The sequence below is a fragment of the Elaeis guineensis genome, chromosome 5 (genome assembly GCF_000442705.2).
Source record: "Elaeis guineensis isolate ETL-2024a chromosome 5, EG11, whole genome shotgun sequence".
Taxonomy (NCBI): Eukaryota; Viridiplantae; Streptophyta; class Magnoliopsida; order Arecales; family Arecaceae; genus Elaeis; species Elaeis guineensis.
The window spans coordinates 4,587,952-4,605,589 of NC_025997.2; the positions used below are offsets into that span (position 1 = coordinate 4,587,952).

The window sequence follows — 17,638 nt, forward strand, 5'->3', positions numbered from 1 at the left end:
GATGGACGGAGGAGAAAAAATGAATAGAGAAAAGGATGAATGGATTTTCTATCCATCCTCTCATATATTTGGTAAAATATGAAAGGATGGATGGAAATAATTCTCTATTCTATTTGAAATAGCAGAAATAAGAAAAAGATGGATGATATTTTACAAAACTACCTTTTAATAAAATTAATATTATTATCAATTTATAATACTTATTTATATTAAAGAAGTAAAAAATCTATAAACTTATAATTTTTATAATCTAAAATTATATTAAAAATTATATAAATATTTAATTTAATACATGATTTCATAAATTAATTATATAAATAACTAACTAATTTATAATTTAATTTAAACAGTTAATTAATATTAATAAATAGTTAATTTAAAATAATAAATAAATAGAGAAAAAAAGATAATCTAATTATTTAATTATAATTATAGAAATTATATATTAAAATTAAAATAATAATTAATAAAATTAATAGTATACAATTAATAGTATATATAAAAATATATATAAATAATATTAATGAAAAAGTAGTATTATATTTTTATCAAAAAAATTAATGAGAGATAATTTTTCAATATTAAAATCATCATTCAATGCTCCATCCATCTTTCCTTCATCCTCCCAATTTGGGAGGATGCAAAATGGTAAATCAGAGTGGATGGACAATCCATCTTTTTCATCCATCTTTTCTGTAACTTTTTGAACCAAATGATGAATGGAGGCCATCCAACCTTTCAATCCCATCCATCCACTCTTTCATGACCCCAACCAAATACGGCATAAGAGCTGTAGTATTATTTAGATCGATGACAGCTTTTTTGATGCCCAACGAAATAAAGCGAAAAATCTATTTCATTTTGCCGTTCATCCAATGTACTCCGACTCTAATCACCATGTAATACCATGTACAGCACTAGATTAGAATATTAAGTCTATCAATCTAACGGTCAAGAACATGTACGTGATTGGAAGAAGGGCTTAAATCAGTGCAATTTAGTTATTTTTATTGCAACTTATCTTCTTATTATTATAATGAATCTTTTTCCATCAACTCTTAAACCCAGTTTGGACTCCACTATTTATCAGACAATACCCAGCTTGGATTCCATCTTAATTTCCACTTTACTATTTTAATATTTTTCTGATATTCACACTGTTTTATTTTTAATTTTAGTATCTTGGACTCTTCCAAGTCACGTGCATTGCACGTGCACAATACTAGCAAGGGATAGGTGGGAGGAAGTCAACGGCGTAGGGAATCCAGATCTGGTGTAGGCGGTATTGTAAGGCGGCCCTTCCGGCGATTCCTTCCATGTTCTCCGAAAAAAAAAAAAAACCCTCATTTCTCTTTATCTACGAAATTATCCCTGATTGCTGGTCTACTGGGATAAGAAGAGTCCGAAGCCCGTCCATTTTTATTCTTCTCAACCCTTTCCTGCTCCAATTCTTGGGTGAAGAATCGGAGAGGTAAGAGCTTAGGAATCTCCACCTGTTTTTTCTCGTCATCTATTACTAGGATTTGGCTCGTACTCGTGGTGGTAATACACCCTTTTCTTTTGATTGGGGCAATTCGGGGTTTCTTTGTTTTTCGGATCGATCTGTTTTTAGGTTTCTTTCTCACTTATGTTCCTAGAATTCATGGTTTTCTGATGATTATCGACAGACTGTCTCCTCTTGTTTTTTTTGGTTTAGATCGAGAAATTGACTTCATAGAGTTTTGGACAGGTTTGGTAAGTCTTTGTTGTGGTTTATCAGCGGTCTCTTTGAGTCAGCTTTGATACTTGCGCTCCCTTGATTGATCAGTCCAGCTTTTTCTTTTCCATATTGTATTGGAAACAAACACTCTCATAAGTCATAACTTCAGCTAAAGTTGGAAAGAAAAAAACGTTCTTTTTACCTTTTTTGTGTCCCCAGGGGCGAAAGATTAAACTTTTCTAGTGGATTGATGAGGTTATGGCAGAATCCAGCTGTGACCTGAGAAAATTGTCGGACTTGAACATTTTGATGATCTCCTGCCGTTGTGAATATCGTTTGGAACAAACTCTACATTTTGCGTGACTCATTCAAACAAACACTGCACCCATTTAAAATTTCACTATGACAAAACCATTGGAAAGAAATGCATATAATTACTGGATGTCCTCATATGTTGGAAAGATGCTACTGTATGATTTTGATAGTGGGATGATGCATAACTACTTTGGTTGTTGGGTGCTTTTTTTCAAGATAAAAATTATTCGTATTTTTGTTTGATAATATGATATCACTGATTTTCTTCCCTATTGATTGAATTACGAACCATAGAATTCTTGATAACTCTGTATTTTTTTTTTTTTTTCAGGGGCTCTATTTGAGTATTGTTTTGTTATCCTCTGGAGCAATGGCTTTAAACCAAACCTTGAAAATTGCTCTTACTGTCTCCTCCTTTGGGGCCCTCTCCTTCATATTTGGTGTAGTTGCAGAAAATAAAAAGGTTTATCGTTCTTCTACCTTATTTGGCTAATTTTAGTGAATTTCTCACGGGTGAAATTTGACTGCTTGTAGACATTGACATTATAGCTACTAGAGCTGTGATTTTTTATAATTATGCTTGTTATGGAGATACTCCAGGATGTACAAAAATCTAAAATTTCTTTACATACACACAGAAATGAATAGTCACACTCAAAATGATGGAAGTATAATTTTAGATACATAAGTTCTGTTGCTGAGTCAAACAATTGCACAGTGTGATGAATTTATGTTTCTTGCTATAACTGTTGTCTCTCTGGTTAATAGAATACTAGGAAACAATGTAATTTACTAAGCTCGCTCGTTGACTTTAAACTCTCTTTTATGGTATGATGTGGTCAGTCTGTTCCGAGCTTTAATGAAAATCTTGATCTGACACTTTAGGGACTGACTACGGGCATCTCATGGTTGATATTCCAGGTTGATAAAATGCATCTGCATTAAACTCTTTACAACCACTCAACTTGGAGCTTCTAATATCTTTCATCTGTTCATTTTTCCTTTTGTTTTAAACTAGTTTCTTTCTATTGTCTCCTTTTGTGCTCTACTAACTGTCCTGTTGAGCTTTTCCTATGTTATAGATAATTATTGTAGAAAAAAATTATTTCAAAGAACTATCAGTTCCATGTTTTGTAGCATGTATCTGTTCATTGATTTTTGTCTGTTATCAAGTTTTAATGGATTGTTATACTATTGCTTCTTTGTTCATACAGCCTCCATATGGAACCCCAATTGTAGGAAAGGGTGTAGTCATCTGCAAGTTTTCTAGTGATCCAACAATCGCGCTGGGAAGTTTTTCTGTTGTCATGCTCTTTTTAGCAGTTATCGTGGGTCATGTAGCTGTCTATTTTCCATACAAAGGGAAGTCTGTTCCACAGCAGGCTTTGTTCCGCAGCACTCCATTGGTTGTTTTCTTTGTTATTGCAGAGTAAGTTTTCTTCGCCAGCTTTTGGTGCTACTGCTGGTCCATTCTTACACAAAGTGCAAGAAACATAGAATCTGAATATTGACTCAAATTTATACAAAATACCTTATTCGGCTATACAGATACTAGTGGTATCACTGATGGAAGCGTAAAGTTTTAACTGTTTGATTGTTTTAACCAATTAATCCTAGTGTCAGTTTTCATATTAATTGTCTGCATATTTTTGAGAATCTACCAACTTAATGCATTCCATTCTGAGTTCTGTACATGTCTTAAATTTATCTCCTGCATTTTATATGCCAATTACATGTACCAAATGCCATTACCTTTTTTTTGTCTTGTTGGACAATTTAGCTCCTAGAAATGAGAGACTGTAATGGTGTTTGTCTGTTTTATTTTCTTCATTATTGTGTTGTTGTTTTCTTATAAGACTGCTTAACTAGCATCCTGAAGTTGTTATGCTGAATCTGGTGGCCTCAAAGCTGAGTAAGCATCAATGATTTATGAGCAGATTCATTTTGGCCTTTGGTGTTTTCATTTCACCTTCTTTCCTAGAATGCTCATGTTATCATGAATTCATGATATTCTATTATTATTCTTTTTTTAAATTTTTACCTGTCAGATATGATAGCTGTGGTTATGATTCTTTCTGATCTGGAAGTATTGTGCAATCAGGATCTTGTCTGCTCTAGCAATGGGGATGATGATGTGGGCAACCATCACTGAAGGCCTTAACCGTGTACACAACATTCACCATGATCTTAAAACACAGTGCCCCACTGCCAAGACTGGCCTCTTTGGTGGTGCTGCCTTCCTTTCCCTTGATGCAGTCCTCATGTGGCTTGTCTGCCAGATGCTGACCCTCAATGCCAGAGGTGATTACCTGGATGAGAAGGATCCTAAAGGCGAATATGGACAAGTTTATGCCACCGATTACAATGCTAAAGGGGCTGACCCTCCGCTTTCCATGGCGTGAGAAAAAGTATTTCATAGGAGAACAAGCACTTGCACTGGGTAGCAACTCCTTTACCATTTACATCAGGACAGAGATGATAGTTCACATATGTAACTATGTTATAATCCCTGTATCAGTGTCACGACTATTTTTAAGGTGGTACCTTGCTCCTAAGATCCTGGTTTACATTTCGATTGTGCTGGATTTACATGTTTGCTGTACCAGTAGGATTTAACAAGTTTGGAAGATGACAACTCTCTCTTTCTAAGCGAGAAGTTTAGGTCGGTCTCAACATAATTCTCCATCTTAGAGATGTTCAGGTGCTTTTATTACTTTATCCATGAAATACTTTGTTCCATTGATATATCCTACACATTGATGGAAAATATGACAAATTCTTTCATTCAGCTAAAAGAATTTGAGATATGGGGAAGCAGCTTTTGTCAAAAGAAGAGAGAGGGAGAGAGAGAGAGAGAGCCTGTTGCAGTCTTAACATATTTGGGTTTTATCCTGCAAGTGTGCATGTAGTAAGTATTTTTGAACTGGCTATAGTTTGTTTTGCAAAATGCAACATGAAGCTTTTCATTCCCCTCGGGAAGAGAGAGGAATTCTCACCCTTCTAAGTTGGTTGACTTGAATTCCGCTAAAATGGTTGCATCAGGGGAAGTGGCAGCATCTTCCATTGCAATAGAGTGGGCGTACGAAACATGACTATTCCTTTGTAGATAAATACAAAGTCTGGTCATGGATATTGCCTGACGGTCTGAAGGGTACTTGTTATAAAGCTCCAAATTTCATATCACGAACGCGGCAGTAATTTTCATGAACACATGCAGTAACAATTCAAACAGCTCAAATAATTATTTTTATTTATTTTTGGACGCAAGTCTGCAAGCAGTAATTTTCATGATATATCTGCATGCTTCATCATGCCAGAATGATTTCCTTCAGGGTCTTTATACTTAAAAACATTCATTAGGTTGGTAAAAGCAAAACTTCTAGTTGTGCTACAATCCAATAATTCAATCAGATACTAAGCCAGAAAAAATCATAAAATTATACAATTCTCTTACTATTATTCTACAGTTCCGGATGCTCATCAGGTTGGCATTTGCTGACTAATATGTGCATGGTAGATCTCCTTCCAGAAGTCAACACTTTGCAACAATCTCTTCTTGGCGACTGTAGTAATAGACAATTAGCATCATGTGAGCTTTAGCATTGGTGTTATCTGTATATCAATCTTAATTTCTATAATTCTAAAGTAATGTTATTTTAATACTGAAAGAAGCTGAGAAGCAGGGATGTAATGGCTGCATCACTTGCCTGTTTCCACCGAAGGGGATCAGGCTTCTTAAAAACTATAATGTTGTTGATAGTTTCAGGTGAAGGCATCTTCCATCGACAAGAGTATGTCCGTCTTTGCCGGGAGTAGTTGCTTATGATCTGCTTCCTAGAATTGTCATAGCGAACGCTGCTTATGTAGTAAGTGAAGGGATGCTGACAGGGGTGCCTTGCAACTGGTCTAGTGTTAAAAGAGTAAGCAAAGTAATCAGCTCTCTTGTACCAATTCAAGAATGTCCTTGCAGGGGTTATGAGCTCTCGGGGTGACATGAGGCCCCTTGAGACCTGGATGGCATAGCCCCACGACACCGAGATCGACCACGAGTGCTTCTTGTCATAGCAGATGGACTGCTGCATGATGCTGGCTGAATCAAGATTAGCAGACTGTAGGAGATGCTGGATGGCCTTGGCTCGCTTCATACCAGGGAATATTGGTTCTACCACATCGAGGTGGTGTAACGATACAAGTGGTGCCACCGGGTGAGCAGCTAGCAGTCCCAGGAGGTCCCCATACACATCATACTGCACAGAGGAGGCAGATGTTACCAATCCTGGAACTTCTAATGTAAATATACATAGTTGGATAATGAGATTTGAATTCCTGTCATATGCATTGATAATATAATTCCTAATTCAAATGCAATTACAATGTCTGTCTTCGATTTATCTCTCTTTTCTTATGTCTTCATTCTGACAAACAGAATACAAATGTTTAGTGTGCCAATGTGCCTGTGGTTATGCTTCTACTTTCTACTGCTTGTTTCTATGAAGTCTAGTCTTGGTACAGAATGCCAATTTAATCCCATCTGTTTATGAAATGATGCAGAATAACTCATAAGCAACTTTGAAAATCCTTAGGATGAAAAGTAGTAGACCAAATCAAGAACATGGATGGCTTTTAGAGTTCTTCATAATTGAATGCGAAACAGGCTGATATCTTCTAGTTTTTATACAGTTTACAGCAAGCTTTATCATTGCCTAACCAACAAATTCAGCTATACTGTATAAAAAATAATTTTATGACAAGGTACATACTAACCTATGACTCTCTTTCCTCTGATCTAGAATAGCGGCAACATGCTTAGTGATCTCTCTTGCTTTCCAAGCTTGTTAATTTTTGGTCTTTTCAACTGGAAGAAAAAGGTGAAGCTATTTAGGATCATCTATCTAGTGTAGAATTTTAATAACTACAAAGAAATTGTTTCAGTCATGCAAGGTTGATACTCAGACAATGTTCAGTTTCAGATCCTCTTATATGTTCAGATGATAAGTTATAGTTTTGACATCTTGAGGCTTAGAATTAAACCAATCATCTACTACAAATGCCATTCTACTTCAGAGATTTCCTCAACTCTCTAACTTGGATTCCAGGAGACTCATTTAAATTTGATTGAAAGATTCTTTGCTAAAGAGTAAAACCATCTTCATGCTTTCGGGTGTACTTCTAGTGGTACCTGATGAAATCCTGCTTCCCTGGTGAGTGGCACTCCGAGCTCCGCCATGCAGGCATGAATTCGATCATCACTGCCGTACAAGCCAGCATATCTCTGCATGCAACGATCCTGCATCTTCTCCAACTCCACTGCCAATGGATAGCTGATTGCAAATCCCCCACCACCGTATGCCATCCCATATGAGAACAATATGTTCTGCACATGGCTCTCCGACGAGCTGCCAATGTAATACAACTGCTTATGATCATACTTCCTCAGCACCCTCACCACATTTTCCACGATGAACACCGTGTCATCGTCGCCCATCACAAACCACCTTGCATTGTCCATCTTCAGCCTCAAAGTCTCTGAAACGATCCTCGATAGCCTCAAAGCTGATCGACTTCCATGGCATGTTTGTAGGGGAATTTGGACGTGTCGCTGGAGATCTTGATCTGTGGGAGTCCTTGTTGCTCCAAGTTTTCACCGGCTTGTCGAGCCAAACCACTCCCCTGGTCACTCCAGGCCTCCACCACTGCTTGATGTATTCCTTCCTTTGATTCCATAAGCGAGAAGAGGCAGCAATGCAAAAGACAATGTGCTTGAGACCAGTCTCTTCTTCTTCTTCTTCTTGTTCTTCTTCTGCCACCAGTTCTTGTTCTTCCAGTAGGATTTGGGATTGTTCTTTTGGAATGTCAATACTTGTCGTGGCGTTTTCGACAGATAGAGATATGGCAGTGGAGAAGTTGGTGGAGCATTCTGTTGTTTTGTTGGTCAGGAGATAATTAGAGGAGTGGAGAATGTAGCTGATGAAGAGGAGGACGAAGCTGCATGCAATGAGGTTTCGGAAGCCTCGGCCGCTGCTGGTAAATTGATCATGAGCTAATGATGACTTCTTCTCAGAGTCATGGCCCATCCTGCTGCCTTTGGAGAGGAATGGAGATCAACTGGTTGCTAACACTGGAAGAATGGTGACCATTACAAGATTTAGAGGGGAAGGCAGGGTGGTGAATTTCTTCTCCTTTTCTTTCTTGAATGTTTTTTTTTTTTTTTCTTTTATTTTTTGTTCCTTCATTGACGAAGTTAGTTGGGCAGTTAACGAGGTAGGTGGCGATTAAGACTGCAATTGCTGTGTGGTGTTAGCTTAGTTGGGCGTCCGACCATTGCGGGATGGATGGGAGTATATATAATTCTCATGATGTAGGAATTTTCTATGGAACGGGCACTTGGTGGGTTTAGCACGTCAGAACTAGAACAAGCCAATTATAAGACCAGTTACCAATGGACTAACATTTCTACTCCTGCATTTGGTTTGCATGATTTTTTTCTTTGTTGAGCATTGGAAATACCTTCGAGAATGCTTACCATTCAAAAATCTACAGTACGTAAAGTGATGGCATAGTCCATCACCCATGCCAATGGAAGGAGGGACGTCTGGCATGCCATTGTGTGCATCAAAATTAATAGAATGGAACCATATGGAAAATTTTGTGGGGAGAGTCACCTATGTTCTTCCATGACCATCAAAAAATCAGTGGTGTACAAGCATCAAATTGGGCAATGACATGCTGCATATTCGTAAGTTGCTACTACTGTCATCTAAACTATAGAGATACGGCAGACTTAAGATGAATTTAAATGGTATATAGTTGCTCCAAATTGGTAGGATCTCTTACTAAAGTGAAGGCAAGAAATATTTGATGATGTCCAACTCCAACGTAGTGGATGGATAGCAGGCTAGGTCGAATGCTCATCGTCGACACCATTTTGGGTTAACATAGGTCAAGCTTTCTGCCATGCATCCTGCCTACAGTTTCATCTGTAAGACGTGCAATCGATGCTGTGTTTTCCCTGGAAATGCCTGGCAACAACCAAACATATCTCATCGGCACCAAAAGCCATTTATATTCCACGATCTATTTTTAATCAAGGCCACTGATATAGGCTTGAGAACTTAATCAATCAACATAAACACAAAATGTCAGTATTATTGTTTTTGATGTTTTTTACCAAGCCCTATTAACAGAAATACCAGTGAAAAGAATACATAATGTTTCACGGTTCGATCCTTCCACCCATTAATATAAGGCAGTGTAACATGCTAGCATATTTTTTCTAATGGCAATCCTCTATCATGCATTGTGAAAATTAACTTCATTTTTCATCTAACTGGCAGATGAGGGAAAGAACTCAGCCCAGCAGAAAATATGCACAAGAAACAAAATCTATAATAGTAGAAAGCGCACTCTTATTCACAGTAAAGATACACATCTGTTCCACTGATTAATAGTAGGCAACAAATTTTTCGCACAAACCAAAGTCTTATCCATATCAAGCAATACTTAGGGCTACACTTTATAACAAGCATAGGCTGATATAAAGATAACACTGGTGCTTCTGCAATCACCCCCACGAACCATATATAAAGTTACATACGTGCTACCTACAAGCATCAAGGTCACATCAATGTCAGGCAAGGACTGTAAAGTCAACCATGAGAAAAAGTAAGCAGCAATTTTAATGTTAAAGACTGGCATTATAGTTACAGAGATAAGGAGCTGGTTATCACAATTAACAGAAATTAATCACGATAAAATTAAACATGGCACCTATTTGTAGATTTGTAACATTGTTCTATGTTTTGGCTTGCACATGAAGATGCTCGGAGACATTTTTTTCTACTCTCCTTCTTCTTTTCTTTTTGTTTTTGCACTAAAGAAAGTTACAATTTCTTGGAAAATCGAAACATATCCAGGTCGATGTTGTCTCCATATATGCAGTCATACATATGAAAGAGTCTTCACATAACATACACAAATTCCATGCAGATAGAATGGAAGCTGAAGTTTACCTTATTAACTGCAAAAGAGGAAATCTTCATGCAATCTGCTAGAGGAAATAAAAAAGAATTATCCAACTTTGAAACAACAAGCCTAATTTCTTGAATACATGAATTTAAACAAAAAATGAGATACTATAGAGAGGTTTTACCCCAAGCCGCTTCTTGTGTGAGCAAGTAGCTCCTGAGGATCACGCCGGGTTTGTACATATGCATCAATCTTGTTCAACTCCTAAAATAATGCTTAGTTGAAGTTAACAATAAATGTCCACTGTAACAATGATTGAGCAACACAATCAGTAAAAAACCATAATCATAACCATCCAGCTTATTCCAACAATTCGGGGTCAGCTTTAAAAATCCTCATTAACCAAATAATATACTCATAGAATGTTTAAAGGGCAAGGTTGATTAGAATAAAATTGGAAGAAATTGAAACATAAAACAAATATTTCTGAATAACCTGTCTAGGATGGTAAAATAAGAATAAAGTGATAGAAGTCCATAAGATAGTCTGTATGCTCACTCATCAGATAGTCAAATTATACCATATTTCCTTCTACACGCCTTCTGTTCCCCTACATATATTGGATATCTGACAACATCAGTATTCTCTATCAAATCAGCTGGACAGAGATATTCTGTGCTAATTGTTGGAAGAACACATTGATCAAAAGAATGTTGGAAGAACACTACCTAATCTCCCAGTTGATTTCATACACCATTCAATTTCTCTAACAAGGTAGCGTAATCATAGGCAAAGGTTGGAGACGTACTATGACATCAGTCTCATGTGCACTAGCTATGACACTACCAGACTGAAAGATAATGGCACAACTCCATGACCATCATTTAGATTAGCAATGGTTTCCAAAATTTTATATTTATAACAAAAGATTACCATAATTAAAGCCTTTGGACTAGTAGAAATTGGTTTGGGTAAGTGGGTAGATTGACATAAGTCTTTCAAAATGAAAAACATCCCAATATGATGACTTAAATGGGAAAGAATAGAAAGTGAATGAGAGGGTATACAAGAGAAAGGATATTCAGTGCTTGAATTTTCACAAACCCTCTGACCCTATATTTGGTTGGGGTCATGAGAGGGTGGATGGATGACCTCCATCCACTGTTTGGTTTAAAAAGCCACGGAAAGGATGGATGAAAAAGAATGAGTTATCTATCCATCCGACCTACCAATTTACATCCTTCCAAATTAAAGGGATGCAAGAAAGAATGGATGGAGCATTGATGAATGGATTTTGCATTGACAAAATTATCCCTTAGTAATTTTTTGACAAAACTATAATATTTCTTCACTTTTTTATTTATATTATTTATATATATTTTTTATATAATATTAATCATATACTATTAAATTTTATTACTAATTATTTTAATTTTAGTACATAATATCGATAATTATAATTATCTTCTATTTTTTTATTTTTTTACTATTCTAATTAACCATTTGTATAATATTAATTAACTATTCAATTAAATTTTCAATTAATTAGTTATTTATATAATTATAGATTATAATCATTATAAGTTTATATATTGTTTACTTTTTTAGTATAAATAAATATTATAAATTTATAATAATAATATTTTTATCAAAAAATAATCTAGTAAAAATATTATATAAATATCATCCATCATCCCTTCATTTCTCATGTACCAAATAGAGAAGAGAATCATGTTTATCTATCCTTCCATGTTTCACCAAACATATGAAATGATGGATGGATGATCCATTCATCCTCTCCCTCATCCATCCTTCCTCTTTTATCCATCGTTTCTTTAATCCATCCTTCGTACCAAACAGAAGGTTAAATAATGCATTCATATTTTTATGTTGAACTCCATTGGAGGCAACTAATTACCACATAGAAACTCATGGCTTGTCGCATGTCACAGTTCACTAGAATGTAATATCATACCATCATCACAAATTTTAACATGACAAGAAAGACCTGAAAATAGCACCATAACATAAGCATTACACTTGGCATGAATTTTTGTTACCTCAAACCATAATGCCAGTTTGGGCCTTCCTTTGGTGATGTCATAGTTTTTTACATCTGAAAAGAGAATCTGATACCTTTCCATAAAAGGAGCATATGCAATATCAACCTAAAAAGTAAATTTTAGCCAAAAATCAAATTTTAGAATACATCAAAGGGAAAAGGTAAAAAATGTGAATATAGCCTTGTATAACATGTCCAAAAGTTACAATATCATCACTGGATTATAAAATGAAAAGAATAGACAAATAAACAAATAATCACCAGGCTTTCAATGTCAAGTGACATATCTTAGTTGCAGTCACAGCTGATCAATCAGAAGTGGTAAATAAATCACTAATTATGATACTATAGCATGGAAAAGATTCTCGAGTCAACAATTTCCAAACCTAAAATTTGCTAGACTTTTCTAGACCTTTCTGATTGTCTCTAATGGAAAATGAATCACGTCACCTTTTCTTTTATTTAAAGAATACTTATAATGCAAGTGCAGATGCATGCGGTTGCTCAAGGTTCTATATCTAGGATAATTAAATAAAAATTTAAATTCTAAAAATAGCTGAAAATGATTGATTCATAATTTTTTTCCTTCCAATGTATTATATCTGACCTTCATCTATTGGTTCATGCTTTCTCTGAACTATTGGTTCAGAAGTCAGCATGAATGGTCCTTTCTTGCATACTGTATCTAGTTGTCCATTTCTTATCCTCAAAAGTCAAGCAATGTCAGAATCCCTTTGTTTATAGAAGTGTAACATGTTTTAAATCTTTTAAGAAAGAAATCTCATTGGAGTGATTATCCTTCTCAAAGTTTAACAATATTAGAATCCATTCTTTTGTAGGAGTCTAGTATACTTTGAACCTTTTAAGGAAAGCTAATTACAGTTATTTGATTGGGGTTATTTTGGAATTGAAAAATTGGGAAATTAAGCCAGTTTTATATAGTTTAAGGATATTGCCAGAAAACATTCTTTTTATGAAGACATAGCAGCCTTTTATGTTTTTTTTTTTTTTTTCTTTGGATAAATACGAAGAGAATGCCACCAATCAGGAGCTCAAAGGGAAAAAATCTAACGAAGGATTTGTTACCTACCAGACTAAATTGGCCAAGGAAGAAAGGACCATCATCAAATTTGGAAAGGGCATCTTCTACTTTATCGAGGGCAGCACCTAATAACACAGGCTTAAGCAAATCAACATGCAGCAATAACCATTTGAATTCTCATTGCAGGAATACGTGTATAAAGGTTTACAAGAGTTCTATCTCACCAACTTCATCACCCACATCTTCTTTCGAGGATAATGCAGTGAACATAATTTTGTTAAGAGAATCAGCGTAAGAGAACAGCTCCTCAGCAAACAGCCGCTTTGCAGGATCCTACAAATTTCAGATCACGCAATAAGCAAACTTATCACTAAAGTGGCTGCTGCCAAGATCAGTATCGGTTATCACTTACATCAGGAAGCAATGCAGGGCCCTCAAAATGAGCATCAATATATTTTATCAAATCCAAACTCTCTCCTTTGACTTCATTATTATGCTCCAAAGAGGGTACCTGTGTACCAATGTTGACATTTTAATTAGTATACGTAAACATATTTCCAGGTTGACCGTGATGTAACCCAATTAACCTTTGCAGAGCTTGGAAATTGCATTCTGTTGAGCTATTAATCTTGAAAAGGAAACAATTATCAATGAAACTGGTCACATCATTTTACCAATGATGAATAAAATTTTATTTATGCAGATGGGAAATTGCAAAAAGCTATGTTCAAGAATTTCAACACGTAATTTATGTTTTACATCAGAGGCATAAGTCATTTATCAGACATAAGTTTCATGAAACACTACAGTATTAAAGCACATGATATTGAAGCATCGAACCTTATTTGGGGGGTAAACCTTCTCCTTGTACCATGCTGGCCTATTTTGCAGATCAATTGGAACCAACTTGATCTTTTCCTGCAGTCCCTGCTTCCCATAACAGCAGTTTTTCTTTTAAAAAAAAAAGCATAAAAGAGAAGACACCTATAAAAAATTCCAACATCCGATTCAAAAACAATCATGGAAAACCTATCTCCAGTGATCATGACGAAGAACACGTTTCGACTCTACAAGCAGGGAATTCCATCACTTTCAGTAGCATAAATCAAGGAAATACCTTACAGTTTCTAGTAATCCAGGTGCGTTGCGCAAATGGGCAAGTGTAACACATATAGAGCCTTCCTTCCACAAGGAGGAGGAAAAAAAAAAAAAGAAAAAGGAGAAAAAATCATAAAGGTAAACGATAAGTAGTACTAAATCCAAATCAAAATGCTTAGAATTCCTCATAAATTTGATAAGGATCAGCAATATGGTGGACAAGAATATGTTAATTACCTGGTGGTCCCATCAAAGAGAGTTGGTGGCTGGGAAGTAGAATCCAGAACAGGGGGAAGCACCTCCTTCAAGAAACTAAGACATATAGCACGATCGAAATATTTTAGGAGAAGCACAAAAGACTCAACAGACAGGCCAACTGAAATCAATCAGAACTGAGAAACTCGGCAATCAAAAGAGAAACTTCCAAGAAACAATCTTGTCCGAACACAGAATCGTTGGAGAGTTCGGGAAGTTACTCACCTCGTCGTCGGCGTTGCCATGGCCTTGGGTTGACCACAAACTCTAGATAAGGGTTTGTGCTGTGGACCAGAGAGAAAAGGACGAACGGTAGAGGAAAAGCACGAAGCCTGCCAGATATAACATCGGAGATGGGCAGCAACGTGGAGTCAGGTAGGAGTAGGACCGCGGGAGATATGCGGGCCGGTAGGTTCGCTTGTGACAGCTACGGCGAACCCGGACCGAACCGGACTCTTTTTTTTTTTTTTTTTTTTATTTTTGGTAAAATATTCACGAAGTGTACCGCCTATCAGCAGAGAGACTAGCGCAAAACATTTAAGTTTCCCGTTACCACAGCGCTTGCACAGGTAATTGAAATATCTGTGCCAGATTTGCCGGATTAAAACTTGTTAATGGCAACCGTGAAAATTTAAAAACTATTAAGGTCACTTTTTTATTGGCCACTTATAATGTGGCGGAATAAATTCTGATACAGCAATGGTTCATTCCCGACTGATGCTGCGTCAATCCTCCGCTCGTACTGGCATCTGAGGGAGAAAATAAAAGTTGAAAGGAAACAGTCAATAGTGGGGAAGAGGGTGGGGTCAGGCGCGGCTCGCAGCAAATATAGAAGATCTTAAAATGTTGAAAGGATCCAGGTAAAGGTTGTGCATCATCTCAGGTACCAGCTCAATGATGCAATTATGAGCCCTGCTGCAAGCCGGCAATATTCCGACAGACTTCGTCAAAAAGAGTGGAAGATTATAAGTGCAAATATTTCAGAAACTACTTTCCGAACCACATGCTTTCCCTCAAAACACTAGAAGATTACAAGTGCAAACGCCCATCAGAAATGATAGAATAGAGCTGCGTCTAATTTTATTAAAACTATTGGTTACATGTTTCATCTATTTATTTACTTATCAAGCAACCTGTCGAACATTCGCAGACAACAAACCACGTAAGAGGACATCCACATGATGACAATATTGCAAAGGCCGCAAACGGGTACTCCAACTAGTATGCGAATACCTAAACTGCAAACACCGACATTATTTATTGAGATCATTTATATGTCTGAAGTAGCTCCCACGAACTATGCTATACTACCATGGATTCAACTCAAATTCTGCTGCTACCTGCATTGTCAACATCATCACATCAGCATCAAGCACGAATCATTTAACCAATTCTGAGAACAGTAATGACATGGCTGAAGGAAACAGTTCCATTTGACAATAATTAAGATGAGCAAAACTGCTCGTTATGGCCATTTGTCTTGCAAGATACAGGATTGAAGGATTGCGATTTATATATTTGGCATCCACATGGAGATTTTGCCACACGTTCTTCTTCACTCCATCTTTTCTTTCGCCAAAAACAATAGTTAATTTAATCCTTATTGGAAAGTTTAGACAACTCGAAACCAACAGTTTAAATTTATTTGCATTTGTCTCAGAAATATAATGCATGTGACTGGTGACACCGTAAACCATGCAGACCATGAGAAGTATTTCAAAACCTTACCTGCAGAAGACGAGAAGAATTCTTCATGCAATCTGGGAGGAGGAAAAAGAAAAGGAGTCAGCTAGCTTACAGACAATTCGATTTCCTAATTTTCCCCATTATCAATATAAAATTAAGGGTGAGATATTCTAGAAGGAATTTTTACCCCAAGGCGAGTCTTTAGGCCAGACAGAAACAACTAAGGATCAACCTTGGTTTGCGAGTAGGCATCTATCTTATTCATCTCCTACAAAACATGTTTAAATAAGTCATACCATACTTTTCAATAGCCAGAGTTGAACATCAGACGTGCTTAGCAAAAGGGAATTATTTAGGAAAAATTGCCAATATTTAGGTTGCTTGCAAAAAGAATCAAACTTAAAACATGTACCAATCTTATTCATCTCCTATAAAAATGTTTAACCGAAGACATACCATACTTATCAATGACAAGAGTTGAGCATCACGCCTACTTAACAAAAGAAAATTGTTTAGGAAAAAAACACCAAATATTGAGGTTGCTTGTAAAAAGAATCAGATATAAAACATATACATTCATGCATGACTAGTTTTTCTTTCACAGGCATAATTAGGAAATTTAGTCACCATTCCAATACTCCATCCGGTCATTAATTTGCACCAGAGCATATCACTGCTAGTCCACATAGGGTTCCTCTTGATTTCTTAATAAGGTCAAGCAACTTAAGTGGTCTCAGGCTCTCAGATATCAATCATGTGCATTATTAGAAATAATGTTTAAGAGCGATATGACAAAAATTATGGACTATATTATAGGTTAGCAAGTGGAGATAAAATGATAGCTGTCAACTAATAATAATACTTAAAATTATTGAATCTTAGTACAGAGAAAGTACAAAGTTGAATACATCCATAATAATAATAAAAAAAAACAAATAAACACTCATCTGAGTTTAAAAATATTTGTTCGACATTTGTTTGCAGCAAAATAATCTCTAATATGCATTATACCACCGGATAAGGTAAATTTAAATTCATATCACTTTGTTGATCGATGGAATTTAATTTCATCCTCTCCAATAAATTAGAGAAATGGCACACACATTGTAAAACAGCATAACAGATACTATGGTAACATTATCTACTAGACCAAAATAGCATACTCTTCAAAGTAAATCACTCAAGTTGCACTCTACATGATCATTTGTCTTAACAAATACATTCAGAAAAAAGAAAAGAAAAGGAAAATTTTTTGAACACGGTTAAATTATACATAAAGAAAAAGATGTGCCCAACTTCTATTCAGCAGAGAGCCTTCATGTGTATGCTTTTTCAGTTAAGTAGTTCCATAAAGGATTGTGCAGTTTTTTTTTTCTGGCCCGCTTGTTAATGCCATATCTAAACAGTTAGGTTCCGTAAGCTCTTGTCTATGCTTACATTCCCCAACACACTTGACAAACCCAACATATATTATCAACTTCAGGTCTCTAAAGTCTAAACCAAAACCACTGGTCAT

The 17,638-nt window shown here is 36.1% G+C and overlaps 2 protein-coding genes and 1 non-coding gene across 3 annotated transcripts; 1 reads left to right on the plus strand and 2 right to left on the minus strand.

The window, feature by feature from the left end:
• Window positions 1–1,316: 1,316 nt before the first annotated feature.
• Window positions 1,317–4,569, plus strand: LOC105044533 (uncharacterized). Its single transcript, XM_010922467.4, has 4 exons — window positions 1,317–1,471; window positions 2,346–2,477; window positions 3,229–3,443; window positions 4,116–4,569. Exons 2-4 carry the CDS (start codon window positions 2,385–2,387, stop codon window positions 4,414–4,416), a joined length of 609 nt encoding a protein of 202 aa, XP_010920769.1. The 5' UTR covers window positions 1,317–1,471; window positions 2,346–2,384; the 3' UTR covers window positions 4,417–4,569.
• An 891-nt stretch (window positions 4,570–5,460) lies between these two features.
• On the minus strand, window positions 5,461–8,088 carry LOC105044557 (uncharacterized). The gene is made up of 3 exons (XR_012141238.1): window positions 7,194–8,088; window positions 5,722–6,261; window positions 5,461–5,577 (listed from the first exon to the last, which is right to left on the minus strand). It is a non-coding gene; the product is annotated as an uncharacterized protein (transcript).
• A 1,315-nt stretch (window positions 8,089–9,403) lies between these two features.
• Window positions 9,404–14,802, minus strand: LOC140857888 (protein IN2-1 homolog B-like). Its single transcript, XM_073257211.1, has 11 exons — window positions 14,662–14,802; window positions 14,419–14,493; window positions 14,201–14,261; window positions 13,924–14,010; window positions 13,496–13,594; window positions 13,308–13,416; window positions 13,132–13,208; window positions 12,040–12,147; window positions 10,164–10,243; window positions 10,024–10,061; window positions 9,404–9,615 (listed from the first exon to the last, which is right to left on the minus strand). The coding sequence occupies exons 1-10, from the start codon at window positions 14,679–14,681 to the stop codon at window positions 10,028–10,030; spliced, it is 750 nt and encodes a 249-aa protein (XP_073113312.1). The 5' UTR covers window positions 14,682–14,802; the 3' UTR covers window positions 9,404–9,615; window positions 10,024–10,027.
• Between the last annotated feature and the right edge of the window lie 2,836 nt (window positions 14,803–17,638).

Bases quoted from the DNA above. Each gene is read 5' to 3' on its own strand.
- LOC105044533 (XM_010922467.4), top strand. From the start codon at position 2,385: ATGGCTTTAAACCAAACCTTGAAAATTGCTCTTACTGTCTCCTCCTTT. The intron at 2,478-3,228 runs GTTTATCGTTCT...TTGTTCATACAG, and splicing joins TAGTTGCAGAAAATAAAAAG to CCTCCATATGGAACCCCAAT. The intron at 3,444-4,115 runs GTAAGTTTTCTT...TTGTGCAATCAG, and splicing joins GTTTTCTTTGTTATTGCAGA to GATCTTGTCTGCTCTAGCAA.
- LOC140857888 (XM_073257211.1), bottom strand. From the start codon at position 14,681: ATGGCAACGCCGACGACGAG. The intron at 14,011-14,200 runs GTATTTCCTTGA...TATGGGAAGCAG, and splicing joins GGATTACTAGAAACTGTAAG to GGACTGCAGGAAAAGATCAA. The intron at 13,417-13,495 runs GTAAGTGATAAC...TGAAATTTGTAG, and splicing joins GCCCTGCATTGCTTCCTGAT to GATCCTGCAAAGCGGCTGTT.